Raw genomic sequence first — 24,234 nt, 5'->3', positions numbered from 1 at the left:
TGATTACAGTATCAATAGTAACTGGTAATGGCGCCTTGCTAGGTCGTAGCAAATGACGTAGCTGAAGGCTATGCTAACTATCGTCTCGGCAAATGAGAGCGTATTTTGTCAGTGAACCATCGCTAGCAAAGTCGGTTGTACAACTGGGGCGAGTGCTAGGAAGTCTCTCTAGACCTGCCGTGTGGCGGCACTTGTGTTAACGTACCTCAGCAATGCCTCGGCGACGTGCTTGGCGACGTCGCTTGCGGCACAGCGTTCCAGTGTATCGTTCACTGAAGGCAATAGACATTGATCTGGCTGGGCAGTTCAATAAGCAACAGCTAATTGGAGGCCCGAATGTGTTTCGAGGCCTCCGTCTGCAGTTTACATGTGATGTACAAGTTCTGTTTGGAGGGAGTACATGGCTGACACTTGCTGTAGTGTGGGGCAATCACTGTGACTACGGTGGACTTGAAGCCTTTCCAGATGCAAATATTTTGGTCTGGAAAACATGGAGTATAGCAGAGACTACAGGACTCTTGGCTAAGGTTCCCTATGGTACGCTTGTTCCAAGTATGCCATTTGTATTGTCAACCAGAAGAAAGAAGAAATTGAATGCTGACGAGTACCTCTTTATATGGGCTAAAGTTGGCAATAGAAACTGTAAAATAAAAATTACTGGTGACTGTATGTTGTATTATAGATAATAAAGATTGATCCACTTACCCGAGAACCATCCTTATCTATCCCGTGAGATTTTTTTTTTTTAAAGACTAAAAACACTATTCATTTGAAAGCAATAGTCTGGGCCCCTCTTGGTTGCTCGCTAGGCGGGTGACCTTGAAGCGGACTTAGTCGCTGCGCTGAGCGCTTGGCGCGTTCTGATTGGCTGGCCGCCTGTGGCGCTCGATTCAAACTGAGCGTGTCGCCACTATCAGTGATGGCAATCACTGATAGTGGCGACACGCGGGTCCGACGTATACTAACGGACCGCGGCCGATTTAAAGGCTACCACCTAGCAAGTGTGGTGTCTGGCGGTGACACCACAGATAGTATACTGTATATTGATTAGCCTTATTACTTTGGGAAAGGGCCATACGAGATTTAAGGCCGTGTTTTGAAACGGTGGCAACATTTTTATCTTAGTTTACGCATTTTTGCCATGGCGCGACACTGTTTGTGGGCACGCATTGTCTTGATGAAACATGACTTTCTTCCTTGCGAAACGTGATCCTTTTTCGCAAATCTTTTGCTTTAGTTGGTTCAGGACGTTAGCATAGTATTCTCTCGTACCTGTTTGACCAGTGGACAGGTAATCTATTACTAGAATCCCTTTCGCATCCCAGAAATGAAGCCATGACCTTTGAAGCTTTGCTGTCGTTGGTGAAGGTGAATCGATATGTTTCCACTCCTTCGATTGTTGTTTCATTCATGGTTTCAAACCGGGGCAAAAACTTTTGTCGGATGCTCTGGAAACGGGTCAAACATTGCTCGGATATTTCCATTCTGATGCGTTTTTGATACTACCTTAAGAGTTGCGGCAACAATCCAGCAGATAATTTTGTCATATCATGTTCCACTGTTGAAATGTGATATGTCCATTCACATTACATCTCTGCAGCTTCAGCAATTCCTCACACTTTCAGTTGGCCACCCTCCATACCATTTTATGCATTTTTTGCAACAATTTCTGGTGTAGTGGGATATCTTTGCCGAACACAACGTGGATCATCATCTAAGCTGTCCCGATCAAATTTAAGCATGTTTGTCCACTTGGAACCAACTGAATATGAAGAATCAGAGCCCCCGAGTTATTATGAATTTCAGCATGAATTTTCTTGCTTTCGTGCCTTTCTTTGCGATGTATTTAATGACTGCCCAAATCTCGATTTTTCCATCTTCACAAACCACTACACGGGAACAATTACACAGAGACGTGTAGGCAACGGATCTCAACCGAGAGCACCGATGCGTCGCGTGTATACTCATAAAGGACAAGCTATTAATGCAGGATGATTTCCTGCCATAGCGTCGACATGTGGTGGTGATTCGACGAACTTGTCAAACTACCCTCGTAGTCCGTGTATCATCGCCGTGAACACTTGACGCTTTGACGTCTTTTGCGACACTGTTCGATACTTTCATTGTGGTGGTATCTTTAAGTGAATTTCAATGGAATACATAGCTTTTATCCACAGTAATCGTGATTGGAATAAAATATGTGTGTGTCTGTATAGTTCTGCTTGGCCGAATCATTATTTTTAAGAGATCTGACTAAGTATCCCGGAAAAATTATTTTTATCAGCACAGAACCCATTGCTGGAACCCTAAATAAGTATCTGACTGCTTAATGTTTCGCCGCTGTCAGACGTCTCTCACTAAACAGTGGGATTTAAAGTTGAAATTCTAACGAATACGCAGGTGTATTAGTTTCCGAGCGTCGATTATGACTTCACATTCTAAAAAGATTATATAAATATAATGCAAACATCAATGCTGGAATGAAGTTAGTCCAGTTGGAACACAAAGCTATGACCGACTTTATCACAACACAGTGTCAATATTCTTTCTGAGAGTGAAGTTTGCCTCACCGAATTCTGTATCAGTAGTCCGCGGCCACATAAGTTTTACGTGAACTCAATCCTGATGTGGAATACTGAGTGAAGACTCAGATGTTCTTTGCCAGACAGGAATCTGAAACATATTTTAACTCGCATATTAATAAAAGAAATTTTCCCGCTTGTTCCCGTTATTTTACCATTCAGCAACGGATATATTTTTTGCACAAACACGCTTGTTTTAAATCGATATTTTGGGAAAAATACAAAAGGAGATATAACTGGACTGTTACATCGCGCACTGCAGCTATTTTTCTGTAGGTTCTGATGGCCTGCTTTAACGCTAACTGTCTTTCGTAAAGAGCTCATTCAACGCATGTTAACTTGTCGCAAGTTGTTTCCTTATCTCGCCTTGTGGTTTGTTTTGTACTACTGTGTTTTGTTCGGCTCATTATATTTTACATCGTCTTCTCATTAGTGCTTTATCGCGTCTTGGAGTGTCCTGTATCCGTCGCGTTCAACGAACGACCTGTAATTACTTCGACATGCAAACTGTGCTGGGTGGGCAAGAAACAATCTGAAAGCAAGACCGGACAAAGGAAAGGAACTTTGAATTTTTGAAAATCGCCGTAAGACGAATGTACATGTTTATGGGCGTACGGAAATGAAACGACAGACATCCAACGAGGAGAACGCGAATGTGTGTGCTTGTAAACTGATTTGTCTCAGCTAAAATGTGTTATGATAAAGAATACAATGATTAATTAAATTAGCTGAAGATAATGGTTGCAGTTGAACGAAGTTAGACAAACTTTAGATTTTTATCTGTGGCTAGTTACGTCAGATTAGAATTTTTTGTGTGTATACTGGGAAAGCTTGACCATTAAATAAGCTGCGCGAGTCTTTATGAGGAATTTTTTTATTTTCAATTTTTACGTGATTTACTCTGCAAATATAGTGAAATTTAACGCTCAATGAATCGTATATATTATTTTTTCATGGACAGCATGAAAAGAAAAGGCAAAGGAAAATTCGGGTTCGGAAGTAAATTTGCAGGAAGGCGGGCACTAGAACTTCGTATGCAAAATTAGTTACTTTGATTATTTTACAACTAATGATCTACACATGCTAGAGTGATATTCATCGTAAAAACAGAGAAGCAGTAATTTTGTCGGTGTCTGGCACAAGTTATAAACGCCACATTTTAACAATTAGTTCGTTGTCTTAAAGTTTCTATAGAAAAACGAACTTGGTTTACAATCTCTCTCGTCATATAGTTTGGTACAAACAACAGGTAACGCATCATGTCGCTAAATACTTGCGAGGATAACTGGTGATGTGCAATGGAATTTATTTTGGTGCAGACTTCTCGTGATGGGATTTGTTTTTCTTTCTCGATGAGGTAAGAGCAGTTTTGAAGCTTTTTGATCGAACTCCTTACCTGACCAAAATCATAGACCTCGCAGGACTTCAATAGCTGCCGAGGGCTGCTCTGAGGTCAAAATGATGCTGTTGGAAGACGAAGTCGCGTACGCTTTAATTACAATCTGTTCTTGGAAAGTTATTAGCACAGTCCTCCTAGACGCCATCAGAACGATCCATCATTGGATATTTATTTGAAATCCTAAGTTTTCCCTTGTCTTTCCCTTTCCTGATTTTCACGTAAATATTAATAAACACAATACGTACGTTGAGCACGTTTTCGGTTTATTTACAGTTTAAGCAATGTAAAAATTGAAAATAAAAATGTATCCTCGTAGGAAGTCAACCTCACAAGCCTCTGATTACCGTTCTGTGTCCTTTCCGCTGTGCTAAAAGCTGCCTGGAAACTACATTAACAGAAATGGCTCATGCCTCGACCGATCCGTGCCGGAAATGCTGTCTTTCCTAAACGCTCGGCCATCTGGATCTCACATCTCCGTCACTCAGGCCCTGCACGTACCTCCGGAAAACTTCGCTCTCTTCGACGGTCCATACTATGCTGATATGTTTTGAGCTTATTATTGACCAAACTGTAGCGCTGGCTCTCGTTAGAGACACGTCTGTTGCCTCCTTGCTTCCGGCTACGAAGGGCCGCGTGAGCCCATTATCAGCTTTATTCTGTTATTTTGCTGTCCTAAATTCTTAGTTATTGTATGTCCATCCTTTTAGCAGGAGGTCTCTGGGACGACGGCCGTTTACTATCGTGACAAAAAAATGAAAACACCTGCAGCCGTCCTTATGATTTTAATTTATTTTGTCGCTACCAGTTTCAACAATTCATTGCGTCATCTTCAGGCTGTCTTTGATGCGGTACAGGTTGGTAAGATCCCCATGCATAACCCATGAGTTGCCAGCATTACTGAATACACAGATAATGTGCCAGCACTCCAACCATCTACTGTCCTGATTGGGGAGTTGATGGTTGGAGTGCTGGCACATTATCTGTATATTCAGTAATGCTGACAACTGATAGGTTATGTATGAGGATCTTATCAACCTGTACCGCATCAAAGACAGCCTGAAGATGACGCAATGAAGCGTTGAAACTGGTAGCGACAAAATAAATTAAAATCACAAGGACGGCTGCAGGTGTTTTTGGATTTTGTTACGATAAATTCTTAGTAGTCTGATGGCCCTATACATTTTAGAATTTAAGAGAACGCTAGCGGCCGGCCGATGTGGCCAAGCGGTTCTAGGGGCTTCAGTCTGGAACCGCGCGCCCGCTAGGGTCGCAGGTTCGAATCCTGCCTCGGGCATGGATGTGTGTGCTGTCCTTAGGTTAAGTAGGTTTAAGTAGTTCTAAGTTCTAGGGGACTGATGACCATAGATGTTAAGTCCCATAGTGCTCAGAACCATTTGAACCATTTGAACAAGAGTGGTAACAATAGCGAATCCAATAATGGAGTTGCCCTGGTCCTCCATAAAGATATAGACATACAGCCAGACGTCAAGCACGTGAGTGAAAGGATTATCCAGATGAGACAAAGGGCTGCTGTGGTCTCTCCCCGACCTTATCCTCTCGAGAACGCCATGTGCGCATAATAATCCAGTACTCTTTTACGCAAGAGCTTTTTTTTACCTGTATAATACGCCCATCGTTCCAAGTGAAGGGTAGATATCTTGTGGTTGACTCTGGGAAGCACCTACAATGGATATTTCAACAAAACCTCATGCTGCGCTAGTTAATACTAGAACAAATGTGACATTACAGTTAAAGTTAATTTCATTAGGCTGAATTAATTTCATCAGAAAGTGGGGGAGTTAAGTTAAGGAATCCTGAACAGCTGAAGTGTCGGCTGGGTGACGATAACAGCGCAGCACTTGGCTTTCGCCGTCGCCTGTCGCGTCCGCTCGGTTGATCCGCTCACTGCAAGCCGAACTGGACGCCCGCCCCCTGCTGCTGCTGCCGCCACTCCACGACTCGGCCAAGGCTCGTGACGTTCGCACCACGGCGCGTGGTGCAGACGCACTTTTTCCTGCATTCTTCAGATCTTTCTCTCAACTTCTGCGTGTGAACTCCTTAGAGCCATCGGACCACAGCTACGAAGTATTAGCAATGTGAGGTCGTGTTGTCATTACACGAACGTTAAAAACAGTACGGTTTCTGATTTTCCTGCAGTCACTGAATCGTCTAATGCAAAAATTTCAGTTATGCTAATATTACAGGTAACGGCTGGATTCCAACATTGTCTACAATATCTGCAACCAACGTTCAGAAAGCTCCTTAGTCGTGACTCCATAAATGTCTGCCGCTATTGCAGAATGAATAGTACATATCACGTCATGTGTCTCGAATATTATCGTGTAGCACAATGAGCTTTCCACGGAAAGTCTCTAAAATTGTATTATTAATTTCTGACATCTGCTGAGAAAAAAAATTGTCAACTGGCATGAGGTCACTAGACCAATATGAGAATAAACTATTGAAAGATATTTCTCAGCACCTTCAAAGAAATCACTGAGCTCAACAAACATGTGAAAGAGGACCTTCTAAGTTTAGGCTTCTGTGCTTTGTGGGCACTTTTCACCCCCGTAAAAGCCATCGAAACAGACAGTAAAGATGATGCAGCATTTGTATGCTTCAGTATCTATCGTCATCGAGACCAACTACAGTACTGCAAAATTGGTACCTACAGAAAATAAGTGCCAAAGAGAATTTTCTGACAGTCATACTATGTGAGCTAATAATCCCCTCTGCAGTTTGGAATAGAAGGAACAGTAAGTTGAAATTTGATCTTAAACTGTCTTGAGTCATAAACTTGTAGTTCATCGGAAACTATCTGACAAAGCTAGAGATCTAGATTGGATACCCGGTCTGCCTACGTGTTTCCCTATTAGGTTGGTGCATAAGTTCGTAGTGTTTTTGTTTCGCGTGTTGTTGATATTCCGGTTCCTACAGGTTTATTTACTGATTGTCATTTTTTATTTGTGGTTCACTGTTGCTATTTGAATTCACATATGTAAATTTTTAATTTCGAGACAGTGAGTGGAGCTGTGGATGCTAGAAAATCGAGTGCCAAGTGGAGAAATTGGAACATTGCAGACGTATTCTTCTGTTCCAGTTCAATAGAGGCGAAACAGCAGCGGAGACAGGCAGAAAAATTTGCGTTGAGTATGGGGATATAGCCATTGGATAGACCGCAAGAAAATTGTTTCGTTTTGACATTAGCATCTTCGGCCGGCCGAAGTGGCCGTGCGGTTAAAGGCGCTGCAGTCTGGAACCGCAAGACCGCTACGGTCGCAGGTTCGAATCCTGCCTCGGGCATGGATGTTTGTGATGTCCTTAGGTTAGTTAGGTTTAACTAGTTCTAAGTTCTAGGGGACTAATGACCTCAGCAGTTGAGTCCCATAGTGCTCAGAGCCATTAGCATCTCCGCGGTTTGACGAAGACCGTTTAAACGCATTAATCCACAATGATCCAAGTCAGCGTACTCTAAAACAGGCACATGTGATGAACTGTGGTCGTTCTACCAACATGCAACATTTGCATGCACTGCAGAAGGTTAAAAAATCGGGTGCTTGGTCACCACCCGCTCTAGGCCAAAATCACAAATGCCAGCGGTTGGACATACGTGTATCCCTGCCTCTCGTTGTCTACTGGCTCGTGAACAACACTGACTATTCCTATCCTGTATATAGTGAAGAAAAATGGTGTCGCTAACATAGGGAATAGAAAGGAACGGTTGAGCCTAAACAAAGCGGCAACTTCCAGTACGAAGACCCGCGCGCATCCAGAAAAGTTATTGTTATGCATCTGGTGGAAAAGCGACGGGGTAGTGTGCTAAGAATCGCTTCCCCGAGAAGTACTCATCATTGCTTACATCCATTGCCAACAACTAAAATGTCTTGCAGACGCAGTACAAGAACAACGACCAGGAAGACTGCACGAAGCGATGCAACTCCACGATAAAGCCGGCCCTCATTCTGCTACACCGACAAAAACACTGTACAGGAGTTCGGTTGAAAAGTCATTCCGCACCCACTTTAATCGTCCTTGAGCAGCCACATTTTCACATTTTCCACTCTCTATCGATCAACCCTCAAGGAACTTCTTTTCGGATGAAAATGTACTCCGAACATGGCTCCACAAGTTCTTCGCCTAAACACCACGTGATTTCTACAGACACGGAATCGAAAACTTGTCCCAGAGTTGGCAGACTATCGCAAATAGTGAAGAAGGATATACACTACTCGTCATTAAAATTGCTACACCACGAAGATGGCATGCTACAGACGCGAAATTTAACCGACAGGAAGAAGATGATGTGACATGCAAATGATTACCTTATCAGAGCATTCACACAAGGTTGGCGCCAGTGGCGACACCTACAACGTGCTGACGTGGGGAAAGTTTCCAACTAATTTCTCATACACAAACAGCAGTTGACCGGCGTTGCCTAGTGAAACGTTGTTGTGATGCCTCGTGTGAGGAGGAGAAATGCTTACAATCACGTTTCCGACTTTGATAAAGGTCGAATTATAGCCTATCGCGATTGCGGTTTATCGTATCGCGACATTGCTGCTCGCGTTGGTCGAGGTCCAATGACTGTTAGCAGAACATGGAATCGGTGGGTTCAGGAGGGTAATATGGAACGCCGTGCTGGATCCCAGCGGCCTCGTATCACTAGCAGTCGAGATGACATTCATCTTACCGCATGGCTGTAACGGATCGTGCAGCCACGTCTCGATCCCTGCGTCAACAGATGGAGAGGTTTGCAAGAGAACAACCATCTGCATGAACAGTTCGACGACGTTTGCAGCAGCATGGACTATCAGCTCAGAGACCATGGCTGCGGTTACCCTTGACGCTGCATCACAGACAGGAACACCTGCGATGGTGTACTCATCGACGAACCTGGGTACACGAATGGCAAAACGTCATTTTTTCGGATGAATCCAGGTTCTGTTTACAGCATCATGATGGTCGCATCCGTGTTTGGCGACATCGCGGTGAACGCACATTGGAAGCGTATATTCGTCATCGCCATACTGGCATATCACCCGGCGTGATGCTATGGGGTGCCATTGGTTACACGTCTCGGTCACCTCTTGTTCGCATTGACGGCACTTTGAACAGTGAACGTTACACTTCAGAAGTGTTACGACCCGTAGCTCTACCCTTCATTCGATCCCTGTGAAACCCTACATTTCAGCAGGATAATGCACGACCGCATGTTGCAGGTCCTGTACGGGGCTTTCTGGATACAGAAAATGTTCGACTTCTGCCCTGGGCAGCACATTCTCCAGATCTCTCACCAATTGAGAACGTCTGGTCAATGGTGGCCGAGCAACTGGCTCGTCACAATACGCCAGTCACTACTCTTGATAAACTGTGGTATCGTGTTGAAGCTGCATGGGCAGCTGTACCTGTTCACGCCATCCAAGCTCTGTTTGACTCAATGCCCAGGCGTATCAAGGCCGTTATTACGGCCAGATGTGGTTGTCCTAGGTACTGATTTCTTAGGATCTATGCACCCAAACTGCGTGAAAATGTAATCACATGTCAGGTCTAGTATAATATATTTGTCCAATAAAAAACCGTTTATCATCTGCATTTCTTCCTGGTGTAGCAATTTTAATGGCCAGTAGTGTATTCTTGATGACTAAAGTCTCATGTTTTTATGGAAAAACACTGCGAACTTATACACTGACCCAGTATTTCAGGAGTGTGAGTGAAATATAGTTTGATTTTACGTTATTAATGATTGACTTATTTCACAGATTTAACTGGCTTATTACAACAGGTCTAATACGGAGGTGACGAGAACCTCTCTGCAGATGCAGCTGAAGGCGGCCGGTGGCAGCAACCAGACGTTGACAGAAGAGCTGGCGTCACTTCCGCCCAGCGAGTTCTTCCTGGAGCTCTATGGAGGCCTCGTAGTGGGCTGCATCCTGCTCACTCAAATACGATCCGTGGCTTTCTTCAACATGTGCATGCGGGCTTCTCGAAATCTGCACAACAAGATGTTCAGCTGCATACTGAGAGCCCCTATGCGCTTTTTCGACACAAACCCTTCTGGACGAATACTCAACAGGTTCTCAAAGGATATGGGATCAACTGACGAGTTGCTGCCACAGTTTACAATAATGATGATTCAGGTACGTATTTACTACTGGGCTATGTCCGAAACGTATATTCTGCAACATAAATATAAGTGGTGGACAAATGAAAATGAGGCAGATGAAAAAAATGTAAGTAAATTGTTTATTATTTCAAAAGAAATGGCCGTAACTATTAATCCATTTTTCCCATTTAGAGACAAGAGGGTCAATGCCTTCATGGAAAGATTCTTGTTGTTGCCTACAGAACCATGTTTGTACTCAAGCGTGCACCTCGTTTTCCGAAGCAAATCGAGGACCACGAATGTCTTTCTTCAGGAGTCCAAAATTGTGGAAATCGCTTGGGGACAGATCGGGAATGAATGGAGTATGAATCAAGACTTCCCATGTAAATTTCTGCAGTGTGGTCGAAACAACCCTGGCAACATGTGAATGGGCATCATCCTGCATCAGAGTGATACCATCCGTCAACATTCCTGGGTGTTTGGACTTGATAGGACGCTTCAGTTTTCGCAAACTGTCGACACAGTAAAATGTGTTAATTGTGGCGCCGTATTCCAGAAAAATCAATAAACAGCGGGTCCTTGCAGTCAAAGAAAAAATCATCATGACATTTCCCGGAGCTAGTGTGCACAGCTTTGATAGAATTTTTTCGGTGGGGGTGAATCCATGTGCTTACATTGTTAGCTGTGACGCTCGCTCTCTGGCTCAAAATGATGACACCATGTTTCATTTCCCACGACAATACGGGGCGGGAGCGATATTCTTCATAATGATACAGTTCCATGTGATGCAGTGATGTCGACATTCTGTTCTACTTCTGCTCTTACGTCAGGCTGTGAGGAATCCATTGCACAGGAATCCACTGCACACAGATTTTCCGTAACTTGAGATCTTCTGTAAAGATGGCGAGAGCGGTACCGTCTCTGATGTCCAAAATGAGCCGATTGCCTTCCACCGACCACCATCGGTCATTTCTGACGGTAGCATCCATTGCACCAATGACAGAATGGGTAATGACACGATGAGCTCGTCCTGACTGTCTACTGTCAGTGACATCCGACCTCCTCGAAATTGCTTATTCCACGTAAACACACACGCACGTGTCAGATGGTGGTCGCCATACACAGCAGACATTGGGGTATGAATTTCATTTCCTTACACATCTTCCACAGTCAAAAACCGCACTCTTTCCCAGCCTCCATGGTGAAGTCAGGACGCACATACGATTCGCCGATCTCACGTGGAGCACAGTAGACAAATGGCACACCGGCGGACGTTCGCGCTGTTCTTTCCTAATTCCCAAAAAAGGCCATTTCCATACACACCCACCTGAGTTACCAAGATCAGCGCCATGCTCGTTGTATAGCCCGTCTCGTTTTCATTTGACTAGTCTTTATACTATTAACATTGACCTTAATAATAATAATCATAGCTACTAGGAAAGTGCGCTTTGAGAAAACAGTTCAGGAATTTCGGGACAAAAGACAAGAATTATTAAAGTTGTCCCACCAGCGAGACTGAAACTGGTCCCTCAGGGGATGTACACGTTTTAGAAGTCAGCATATGTTTCTACCTAGCCCAGAGGTGATCCCTACACTATAAGGTCTTAACCGCGACTGATGGATAAAATGCTGTTCTTAGTGACAAATTTCTTTACGTGCAATTATGCGAAAAGTATTGATCACAAACTTTCACTTAAGAACACAGAGGCGCTGATTGCATTAATTTTGTTGTCTTTTGAACAGTTTAATTGTCACTTGAAATACAATACTTATAAGTAATCTAACTGTGGCGTGTGATAAGGAAGTGCTGCTGGAACAATTCAGGTATTCGTTTAAGGTTCCTTGCTAGGTCGCGGTTGGTATACATCCCATAATAAGAACCTCTGGAGACATAGTTACAATTTTATCACGATGCTCATTAAATAACTGTTGGATACAATAAAACACAGTAGAATAAATCATAATGAGTAGTGCAGCATGTGCTCTCCATCTGACTTATTGATATAATCAATCACTTTAGCTATTAATAAATTAAGACTCTCAGTGAAACAACAGGTCATTGTTCAAACCCAGCAGCACTGAATGCCCAAATGACAGTCAGAGTCTATACTATAATTTTGGATCTCACTCTGAAACACATTCTTCTTTTTTCAGATCAGCTAGTCAAGTGGTTGTTACCATCACTCGACGTTGTCCTTCTGTGTCTCCCAAACAAGCTGGTACAAACTGGACAATCAGGAAGTTTTCTTTTCCCCTACTAAGCTATCTTTCCAACAATATATTGTCGTTTCAGCAAACATATCCCTATCAGCAGCGAATTTCTTTATTGTAAAACATGAAAAATTTACATCGCGTGCACTGGTTGGTTCTAAATATTGTACAGGGTTATTCTAAATGATGGACCCATTTTCAAATCTTCGTATTTATTCAAGTACAGATCCAAAATGAACAAGCTTTATACCAATGAAAAGAGGAAGTTCCAAAGTTTTTTGTCATAATTTTTGGTATAAATTTAATAAATGTAATAAAATGTAATTAATTAGTTTTAATAATTATTTAATAATAAGAAATGTGATAATTGTTATAAATGTTCAATGTGGCTTCCGTTGGCTGCACGGCAAACATCAATGCAGTAGCCAAATTCGTCCCACACACGCGAAAGCATATTTGCTGTTACTGTGTGCACGGCAGCAGTGATTCTATTCCCTAGATTGTTCAGAGTGGTTGGTAGAGGCGGAACGTAAACAGCTTACTTCACATAACCCCATAGGAAATAGTCTCAGGGTGTGAGATCAGGAGATCTCGGTGGCCAGAAGTGGAGAGCAAGGTCCTCAAGTTTCTCTGCGACCGATCCAGCACTCAGCAAGGGAGTCATTCAAAAGGCCTTGTACGTCACAGTATCAGTGGGATGGCACTCGATCCTGATGGAAAATGAAGTCCGGGGTATCTTCCATAACTTGAGGGAACATCCATTGTTCCAACATGTCAAGGTACATGATTCCCATTATAGTTCTTTCCACAAAGAAAAATGGTCCATAAACCTTTGTACGGGATACAGCACAGAAAACGTTGATCTTCAGTGAGTCTCTTTCATGTTGCAATGGTGAATGTGGAGTTTCCAAACCACATATGCGAACATAGCATCTGTTGATTTTTCCACTAAGGTAGAATGTCACGTCATCGCTAAAAATTACACAGTGTAGAAATACAGCATCCTTAATATTTGCTAGCACATAACCACAAAATGCGGGACGCTTCTCTTTGTCATTGAGGTTGAGAGCGTGCAACAGTTGTAACAGGTACGGCTTGTACAGCAAACGCCATCTCAGAACTTCTACACAGTTAGTTGGGATTTTCCAAGTTCTCGACGGCTCTATTGGTAGACTTACTGGGACTGTGCACAAAACTTTCTTGAATTCGTTGGACGTCATCCTCTGACACACGCGGTCGGCCTGTGCGTTTTCCTTTGCACACACTCCTAGTCTGCTTAAATTGCTTAAACCAGCGGCTAATGCTTTTGCGGGTTGGTGCCTTGAAACTTCCTCTTTTCATTGGTATGAAGCTTGTTCATTTTGGATTTGCACTTGAATACATACGAATTTTTGAAAATTAGTCCATATTCTGTGAATAGTTTTACAGTACCTTTTTACTTTTGAGTCATTCCATTGTTTCTATGTTTGTGTCACTTTTTCGGCATATTCTCTGTGTTTGATGCTGTTTTTTTCGACGTACAGCATGTCATTCGCAACGGTATGAGCGGCCGTTATTAACTAATATGAAAACCTTATTAACAAATTTGAAAATTTTATACTATTGGGAATTACGGTACTGTTGTAGGTACAGTTTCGGTGGGCACTAGGTTGCAACGTAATTTATTATCTACTAACGTTCATTGGTCGGCTAGTTGTTGCTCTAAACACGTAGAAAAACCTAACTTAACACTATGGCAGTATTTCAGAGCATTATATCGCGTATCGCGAAAGGGTTTAGAACGCCGTATCCGGAGCTCTGACGACTTCTGATCCTTACTTAGGTCTCGGTCTCGGTGTGTGGTGGGAGAGTGATCACGTGTGTGTGTGTTTGTGTGTGTGTGTGAGAGAGAGAGAGACAGAGAGAGAGAGAGAGAGAGAGAGAGAGAGAGAGAGAGAAAGTGGAATATGTGCTGTCACTTTCCAGTCTTTACTGAACTATGTTGTTCATCCTGAATGCTACTGGAATCCCTTGCTTCGTCGGTATATGTGCGGATATGTTCTATTTTGTTAATGTGTACCAGTATTTCTTTTTTCTTACATGATGAGGTCTGATGCGTTGTCTGTGTGTTCTGCCTCTGCGTTTTCAAACCCTTTGGTTGTGCACTTGAGTTGGTGGCCACCATCATTATCTTTCACTTTTCTCTAGTTGCAGAACTTGTTTCTGATGTTTTATATTCCTTTTCAACTGCAGTTTATTTGATTATATTTAGTTCATGCGTGTAGCTTTCAGGTTTAAGAAGTGTTCTGATTATGCTGTGGGGCATGTGAGCGAAACTGGCACATTTATGGGCTGTCAGGTGGTTGTATGAGCCACGAATATCAGTGTTTGTCGATGTAGGTTTGCTGTAGATGGAAAATTCATGTTGGCTGTCGTTTAAAGTAATTAGAAAGAATAAACGATCTATAAATACAAATATAAAAACATCTCATGATAAAACCATAAGCAGTATAGACAGAACACTGAAACACCGTAATACATTCGTCACTTAGGTGAACAAAGTGAACTTAATGATCTTAATAACAGATACAGAATACATTGAGAGAACAGAAAACTTCTTGGCAGAAAATAATACAACCAAGCTAACCAGTGACCAACACAAAGATACCAGATGAACCTGACGAAACTCTTAAAAAGCATCACACACACACTACAAAACCAGACATAAAGAATGACACAAACGAATTCTAAAGCTGCACTTCTGACAAGCCTTCCAAAAATCCACTAACTTAATATTCCAGTTAGACCAGTAGTTAATTTCAGACAAACCTGGTCTTTCTTACTACGGAGACACATGCACACATTTCTACAGAATACATAGACAAACACAAACAAAAAGAAGACTATAAAATATATGAGTCATAATACTGAAAATTAAGAATATTAAGCCCTTCTCGACAACAACTCTGGTATCATTTGACATTACATTCATATATACACAGGACAACATCTGAAAAGCACGAATTTGACCGACATACAAATAACGAAATCTCACTTATCCTAGGGCTAATCACCGAACAAAATTATTTCACTTTCAACATCGGCTTCTATTTCCAGTGGAGCTTTAGCCATCATTATCTTGCATCACAAAGAAAACATAATATTCAACAACATGGTAAAAAAATAATAAACTGCTACTGATGAAACACTAAGAAGAGAAGATTGATATAGTACACCACAAGTGTACATTACAATGGAAACTGAAGAAAACAAGAAATTAAATTTCCTGGACCTTACAATTACAAGAAACAACAACCAACATGAATTTTCCATCTACAGAAAATATACATCGACAAGCACTGTTATCCATAGCTTACATATGTACCAGATTCACACACATGTTCCACAGCATAAACAGAACACTTCCGAAAGCTAAAAATTGCACACACGAACTAAATATACTCAAACAAATTGCTGTTGGAAATGAATACAAAACAGATACTATAATCAAGCTCAACAACAAGATAAAAATTAAAGATTATGATAGTGGCCACCAACTCAAGTGCACAGCCAAAGGGGCAGAAAACTCAGAGGCAGAATACCCAGAGAAAACAGCAGACAATGTCACGTCAGAAAACAACGCCCTGACATACAATAGTAAAATAGTACACAGAACTGGAAATATGTTGAAGAAGAAAGGGACCCCAATAGCATTCAGAACAAACGACACAGTACAACAAAGACTAAGATAAGGCAAAAGAATTCCAGACAAATTCACCAATGCAGGTATAACTATCTGCATAGATGAATTAGAGTCTTCAAACCCAGCTGACATAATCTGCCTCTCTGAACATCATGTGACCACTGGTATAGAACTTTTAAGTGTTACAGGGTTTAGGTTAGCATCTCACTTTTGTAGATCAGAAATGGAGAAAGGAGGAGTTGCCACATTCATCAGGAACTGTCATAAATTTAAGAACATAGACATTCATAAATTTTGCCTAGAACAGCATATGGAAGCATGTGCAACAGAATTAGATTTTCACAAAAAATCTTTCGTAATATTAAGTGTATATCGAGCACCTGCAGGTAACTTTAATCTGTTTGTAAACCACCTTGAAGCTGTACTGGCCCATTTAACAACCAAAAACAAAGAAATAGTGGTTTCTGGTGATTTCAATGTAGATTTCCTTGAAGACTCTCCCAATAAGAACTTATTTGAGTTAGTAACACTATCATTCAACTTAATTCCCACAGTAAAGTTCCCCACTAGGATAGCCACTTGCCCACAAACAGCCATTGATAATATCTTTATAGAAAAGTGTCCGCCCCGGTAGCTGAGTGGTCAGCGTGACAGACTGTCAATCCTAAGGGCCCGGGTTCGATTCCCGGCTGGGTCGGAAATTTTCTCCGCTCAGGGACTGGGTGTTGTGTTGTCCTAATCATCATCATTTCATCCCCATCGACGCGCAGGTCGCCGAAGTGGCGTCAAATCGAAAGACCTGCACCAGGCGAACGGTCTACCCGACAGGAGGCCCTAGCCACACGACATTTCCATTTTTATAGAAAAGTCCAATGAACAAAATTATATTACAAAACCAATAGTCAATGGCCTCTCAGACCATGACATGCAGTTCCTTCTGTTAAATGTTAGTACTGAACAGGATATAAAGTCTGTTAAATCTGAGCTCAAGAGGGTAATCAGCAAGCCAAAAATTGATTATTTTAGGACACTCCTCAGAGACATTCACTGGAGTGATGTTTACAGTGCTCATGGCATGAATGAAAAATATAACATTTTTGCTAATGAAGTGCTTACCTTATTTGAACACTGCTTTCCCCCAAAACTTACCAAGGTTAGAGGAAAGTCTACAAAGAAGCCATGGATTACTCGAGGAATAGGGGTATCTTGTAAAACAAAAAGAAAACTGTATCTGTCAATCCGAAACATTTCCAATGTTGATGCTATAGCACATTATAAGAAATACTGCAAAATATTAAAGATTGTAATACGGATGTCAAAGCAAATATATTACAAGGAAAAGATAAGTCATATTAGATAACAAAATAAAGACAATATGGGATATAGTGGAGGAGACCGGTAGAACCAGACATGAAGAGGAACAAATAGCATTAAGAGTAAATGATACATTGGTGACAGATGTGTATAGTGTTGCAGAACTTTTTAACAAACATTTTATAACTGTTACTGAAAAGATGGGGTTGTCAGGTTTGGTAGATGCTGCTATGGATTACCTTAGACCAGACATTTCAAGTAACTTCCATAATATGAATTTGACCCTCACTACCCCAACATAAATAATGTCCATCATAAAATCTTTAAAATCAAAAACATCTAGTGGGTATGATGAAATATCAACAAAGTTAAGTAAAGAATGTGATTCTGAGCTAAGTAACATATTAAGCTATCTGTGTAACCAGTCGTTTATCAGTGGAATATTTCCTGAATGGCTGAAATATGCTGAAGTTAAGCCACTGTTTAAGAAGGGAGATAAAGAAATAGCATCAAATTTCTGTCCAATTTCACTGTTATCAGCATTCTCAAAAATTTTCGAAAAAGTAATGTCTTTATAACCATCTTATCTCAAATAACATACTGCCAAAGTCACAGTTTGGATTTCTAAAAGGTTCTGATATTGAGAAGGCTATCTTCACTTACAGTGAAAATGTGCTTAATTCATTAGACAAAAAATTGCAGGCAACTGGTATATTTTGTGATCTGTCAAAGGCATTTGACTGTGTAAATCACAATATCCTTTTAAGTAAACTAGAATATTATAGTGTAAAAGGAAATGCTGCAAAATGGTTCAAATCTTATATCTCTGGCAGGAAACAAAGGGTGTTATTAGGAAAGAGACATGTATCAAGCTATCAGGCATCATCCAACTGGGAACTAATTACATGTGAGGTCCAACAAGGTTCCATTTTGGGGCCCTTACTTTTTCTTGTGTATATCAATGACCTTTCATCAGTAACATTACCAGATGCCAAGTTTGTTTTGTTTGCCGATGATACCAACATTGCAATAAATAGCAAATCAAGTGTAGTCTTAGAAAGATCAGCCAATAAAATATTTGTGGACATTAATCACTGGTTCCTAGCCAATTCATTGTCACTAAACTTTGAAAAAACACACTACATGCAGTTCAGAACTTCTAAGGGGTGTCCCAAGAGTATATGTCTAACATACGATGACAAGAAGATAGAAGAAGTGGACAGTGTTAAATTCTTGGGATTACAGCTTGATAATAAATTCAACTGGGAGGAGCACACCACAGAACTGCTGAAGCGTCTTAACAAATCTCTGTTTGCAATGCGAATTTTGTCAGACATAGGGGATATAAAAATGAAAAAGCTGGCATACTATGCTTACTTTCATTCCATAATGTCATATGGGATTATTTTTTGGGGTAATTCATCAAGCCAAGCTAAAGTTTTCTGGGCACAAAAACGTGCAGTAAGAATTATATGTGGTGTGATCTCAAGAACATCCTGCAGAAGCCTGTTTAGGGAACTAGGGATACTAACTACAGCTTCCCAATATATTTATTCCTTAATGAAATTTGTCATTAAAAATATATCGCTTTTTCAAACCAATAGCTCAATTCATGGAATCAATACTAGAAATAAGAATAATCTTCACAAGGATTTAAAGTCACTTAGTCTTGTACAAAAAGGTGTGCATTATTCAGGAACACACATTTTCAAGAACTTTCCAGCAGCCATAAAAAGCTTAACAACCAATGAAATTCAGTTTAAGAGAAGCCTAAAGGATTTATTGGTGGCCAACTCCTTCTACTCCATTGATGAATTTCTTAGTAAAACCAACTGATTTGTATATAAGTACAACATAACTAATGCACAATTTCAGTGCAGTAATGTGTTCACTGAAAATTTTGTGTGTGTGTGTGTGTGTGTGTGTGTGTGTGTAAGTATAATCTAACTTCTGCACCATTTCAGTGCAGTAATGTGTTCATTGTAAATAAGTATTACAGTAGTTGTATTACATGTTTATTACCTTATAAATAAATAAAACACTTTTTTATTTTAAATTCAGTGCAATAGTATTTGTAAAATGACTCTTAGTGTTCATTAAAAAATGACGATCATTCCACTTGGGACCTGTGGAATGGTACATTAGCTTATTTGTTTTAGTTGTAAATATTTGTCATGTATTGTTGTTTTTCTGACATGTTCCACATCCTGGAGGACCTCCTCACTACGGATCAATTGGAATGAAAGTAAATCTAATCTAATCTAATCTAATACCAACTCACATGCCACTCCTATCAATCCCAATACTTATGACTCACAAGCAGAAACTTCTGAAGCAGGTACACAGAGTAGCCTACATGAGAGCTCGGAAGAGTGACAGCAGACAACCCACTTTCACAGAACACTTAAAAATAAACACTACAAACACACAAATATCGAAACTGATCTACACAACCTGAAACCCAACAGTTTACATGGTAAACTAACAATGTAAGGTAATTATTACTTTCAAATGGCTGCAGCAGAAGGCAAAAACGTAATGCGTGGAAACACAACGCTTCACAACAACACACTATTAACTGCTTCTAATTACGAACTGACACACACACACACACACACACACACACCTCACACACACCTATCATACACAGAGACCTTAGATCAGAAGTAGTCACGCTACAGTACAGCGTTCAAAACTTTCTCGCAATACACGATATAAGCGAACAGCAAGATGGCGTAATGTTTTGAAATACTCCCAAGACAATAGGTTATGTTTCCCCCTGTTTACAGAGCAACGAACGAAGGTGAGCACTTGACATATTACGTTACAACCTAGATCCCATTAAAACTGTATGCACCACACTACTGCGGTTCCCAATAGTTTTTGTATTCGTTAGTAACATTTTCATATTTGTTAATAGCGGCCGCTGATACCGTTGCAGATGATACGCTGTGTGTCGAAACAATGGCAATAAACATAGAAAATATGCCGAAAAAACGGCAACAAACGTAGAACTACGCAGTGACTTAAAAGTAAAAGGGTATTGTAAAACTTTTCACACAGTACTGTGTCTGGAACCAACGGTACACAAGTAATAACTTTTCTCGTAATGTTTTGTAACGATGCTAGTTTTGCACGTTTTAGAATAAAGAAACCCACTGATGGCAGCAATGTTTTCGTTGTAACTAGTTTGGGGAAGAAATTTTAAAAAAGTGTTGAATCAAGGCGGAGCAGCCTCGGATCCACGATATTTCCGAATGTTATTTGGTCTTAATAACGTGTGCCAAAGTGCACGTCGCTGTATTTCGGTCTATGGGATTCAAATGTGTAAATTTTGTAATGGAAGCCATCAAATCTATATTCAGGACAGTGGAAATTAAAATGCCATGTGGTGCTTCTCCTGCTCTCAGTCGGCCGATTTGACGTCCTACCTCCCTTAAAAAAATCTCACAATTAATACTGGGCGTGATTATTTGTAACCGGGAGAATAAGAACTCTTTAGAGAATTTTTGCTCTTTATTGCCTATTAGCTAACAACTTTCTCTTTTGTATGACATAAGATTACATACATTAAACATGAAACCAGAAAAGACAAGACACAAAGAAAGCAGCACACATTTATTCAATCCTTATATCCCAACATTTTTTTTCTCTGTAATTTACTACAGCTTTACACGGCGTGCTTTCCTTTCTGCAAAAAAAACCTGTTACCTCATCAAAGTTCGTCAAACGCTTTGATACATGAAAAATCAAAATGTCATTATCTACCGCTGAAAAAAGTTGTTAATACGAACAGTACTCAAGGCTGGTGTGGTTCTCAAGTTGATTACGTCTATTTTGTCACTGTCTGCTGGATAAAACGAAATAGGCATTTCTAATATTGCAGCAATTGTATGTTGTTGTTGCGGTCTTCAGTCCTGAGACTGGTTTGATGCAGTTCTCCATGCTACTCTGTCCTGTGCAAGCTTCTTCATCTCCCAGTACCTACTGCAACCGACATCCTTCTGAATCTGCTTGGTGTATTCATCTCTTGGTCTCCCTCTACGATTTTTACCCTCCACGCTGCCCTCCACTGCTAAATTGGTGATCCCTTGATGCCTCGCAACATGTCCTACCAATCGATCCCTTCTTCCTAGTCAAGTTGTGCCACAAACTTCTCTTCTCCCCAATCCTATTCAATACCTCCTCATTAGTTATGTGATCTACCCATATAATCTTCAGCATTGTTCTGTAGCACCACATTTCGAAAGCTTCTATTCTCTTCTTGTTCAAACTATTTATCGTCCATGTTTCACTTCCATACATGGCTACACTCCATACAAATACTTTCAGAAACGACTTCCTGACATTTAAATCTATACTCGATGTTAACAAATTTCTCTTCTTCAGAAACGCTTTCCTTGCCATTGCCAGTCTACATTTTATATCTTCTCTACTTCGACCATCATCAGTTATTTTGCTCCCCAAACAGCAAAACTCCTTTACTACTTTAAGTGTCTCATTTCCTAATCTAATTCCCTCAGCATCACCCGACTTAATTCGACTACATTCCATTATGCTTGTTTTGCTTTTGTTGATGTTCATCTTATACCCTCCTTTCAAGACACTGTCCATTCCGTTCAACTCCTCTTCCAAGTCCTTTGCTGTCTCTGACAGAATTACAATGTCATCGGCGAACCTCAAGGTTTTTATTTCTTCTCCATGGATTTTAATACCTACTCCGAATTTTTCTTTTGTTTCCTTTACTGCTTGCTCAATATACAGATTGAATAACATCGGGGAGAGGCTACAACCCTGTCTCACTCCCTTCCCAACCACTGCTTCCCTTTCATACCCCTCAACTCTTATAACTGCCATCTGGTTTCTGTACAAATTGTAAATAGCCTTTCGCTCCCTGTATTTTACCCCTGCCACCTTCAGAATCTGAAAGAGAGTATTCAACATTGTCAAAAGCTTTCTCTAAGTCTACAAATGCTAGAAACGTAGGTTTGCCTTTCCTTAATCTAGCTTCCAAGGTAAGTCGTAGGGTCAGTATTGCCCCACGTGTTTCAATATTTCTACGGAATCCAAACAGATCTTCCCCGAGGTTGGCTTCTACTAGTTTTTCCATTCGTCTGTAAAGAATTCGCGTTAGTATTTTGCAGCCGTGACTAATTAAACTGATAGTTCGGTAATTTTCACATCTGTCAACACCTGCTCTCTTTGGGATTGGAATTATTATATTCTTCTTGAAGTCTGAGGGTATTTCGCCTGTCTCATACATCTTGCTCATCAGATGGTAGAGTTTTGTCAGGACTGGCTCTCCCAAGGTTGTCAGTAGTTCTAATGGAATGTTATCTACTCCCGGGGCCTTGTTTCGACTCAGGTCTTTCAGTGCTCTGTCAAACTCTTCACGCAGTATCAGCAATTGTAACACATGCCAAATAAGCGAGACTGTTCGGTCATTTTTATCTACCTCCTTTACATACAGTAAGTAACACGACAGAATATAATTCACGAAGTACCAATATCAAATGCCTGTTAGGTGTACTACAAGAAAAAAGTTCTGTGTTAGGAAATAGTTTCACATGTCATTCATATACTCCAGTTTCTCAATCATGAAATGGAAAAGTACGAAATTTTTATATAAGTTTGGGATTGTCATATTCTTCCATGTAATTTGTATGATGTTCTCGTTTCTTCTCCTTCCTCGTTCTAACAAAAAATCTTGTCATTACTAATTTTGTAACTATTACTGCCATTGTCAAAACTTATTAACCGGTTATCTTCATTAACCCTGCCAGAATCACAAGTTTAGTTATCCCGCGTTTATTCTCCGGATAGACGTTACTATATTTTGGTAAAACGCGTTTGCCGGGCTATTCTGAGAATAGAACTTAAAGCGACTGCTAACCGGGGACTGTGCAACAGTTTAACGATCTGACAAAAATTTTCTGTCAAAATTTCATTTTCCTGGATACACCGAGAAGATTAATATGGAATCTTCTTACATGTTATTCCTGTTAGTCGTTTGTTTCACGCAAGTTGTCTGAATCTACGGATTTCGCTTATAATTATAACAACACTGACCATTCGCACGCCGTCAACCGTATAAACAAACAGCAGTTGGCATTCACCCGTTCAGGTTTACTCGGCTTAGCTCCTTCGACCAGCTCGCATAGCCCCGTTCCCTTTTGTCTGCGGGAAAGATTTTTATTTCTAGATTCCCCTGGCAGAGACATCACGTACACTATACACATATTCAAAAATCAACTTATGATTCGTTCAGAAATCAACCTGGAATGTGAGCAAAAACCAACAGTCAATAGACCAACAAGCCCTGGATAGTAGGCGTTTATTTCTTTAAGAATATGAATTTGATGCCCCCTGAAATTGTCGCCCGGAGCAGATACCCCGGTTAACGCACAGATATCTGTGGGCCTGTGAATTACCACTTGTTCAGATGCTTATTACCAGTAAAATGGGTTAAATTCAAGTCACCGAGAAAAAGCTACGTTTGCTACTTGAATTTGAGCGTACGACGAACTGATTCGCTAACTTCAGTGCTAAATTACTCGGAAATTGCGGAACCTATCGATTTTTTTTTTAACTTATGTTTTCAGCAGAACCTCCCCTGCAGCACCCTTATAGTCTATTCAGACTGTTTCCGTGATGAAGTTGACTTTTTTTTTCTTGGTTTGGTCCATTCTGTCTCCTCCAAAATACGGAACGCAAAGCACTGTCAGAGGCATGCGAACTGTTTTCGCTTATAACTTCCCACTTGTCCGTTTCAGGAACCGGGGTTCCTTAGCTGAAATTGATTTTCTACCATTCCTGAAAGTTTGTAGCATCATCACGAATCACCTAGTAGATATCATATTTGCCGTGCACATTCCGTATATTTGTACTTAGTTAAATCACTTAAGACATTTCGCATAGGTAAAGAAAACCAAATGATTTCCGT

At 40.8% G+C, this 24,234-nt stretch overlaps 1 protein-coding gene across 1 annotated transcript in view; it reads left to right on the top strand.

The window, feature by feature from the left end:
- Window positions 1-24,234, top strand: part of LOC126162645 (ATP-binding cassette sub-family C member 4-like) — a 335,428-nt gene that overhangs the window by 261,177 nt on the left and 50,017 nt on the right. Inside the window, exon 17 of the mRNA XM_049919282.1 lies at window positions 9,764-10,118. Within this exon, the coding sequence (XP_049775239.1) occupies window positions 9,764-10,118 (355 nt within the window). The remainder of the gene's footprint in view (window positions 1-9,763; window positions 10,119-24,234) is intronic.

This window comes from Schistocerca cancellata, chromosome 2, assembly GCF_023864275.1.
Source record: "Schistocerca cancellata isolate TAMUIC-IGC-003103 chromosome 2, iqSchCanc2.1, whole genome shotgun sequence".
In the NCBI taxonomy this organism is placed as follows: domain Eukaryota; kingdom Metazoa; phylum Arthropoda; class Insecta; order Orthoptera; family Acrididae; genus Schistocerca; species Schistocerca cancellata.
Note: the sequence above shows the minus strand (reverse complement) of the source record. Positions and strands in the feature narration are given on the sequence as shown.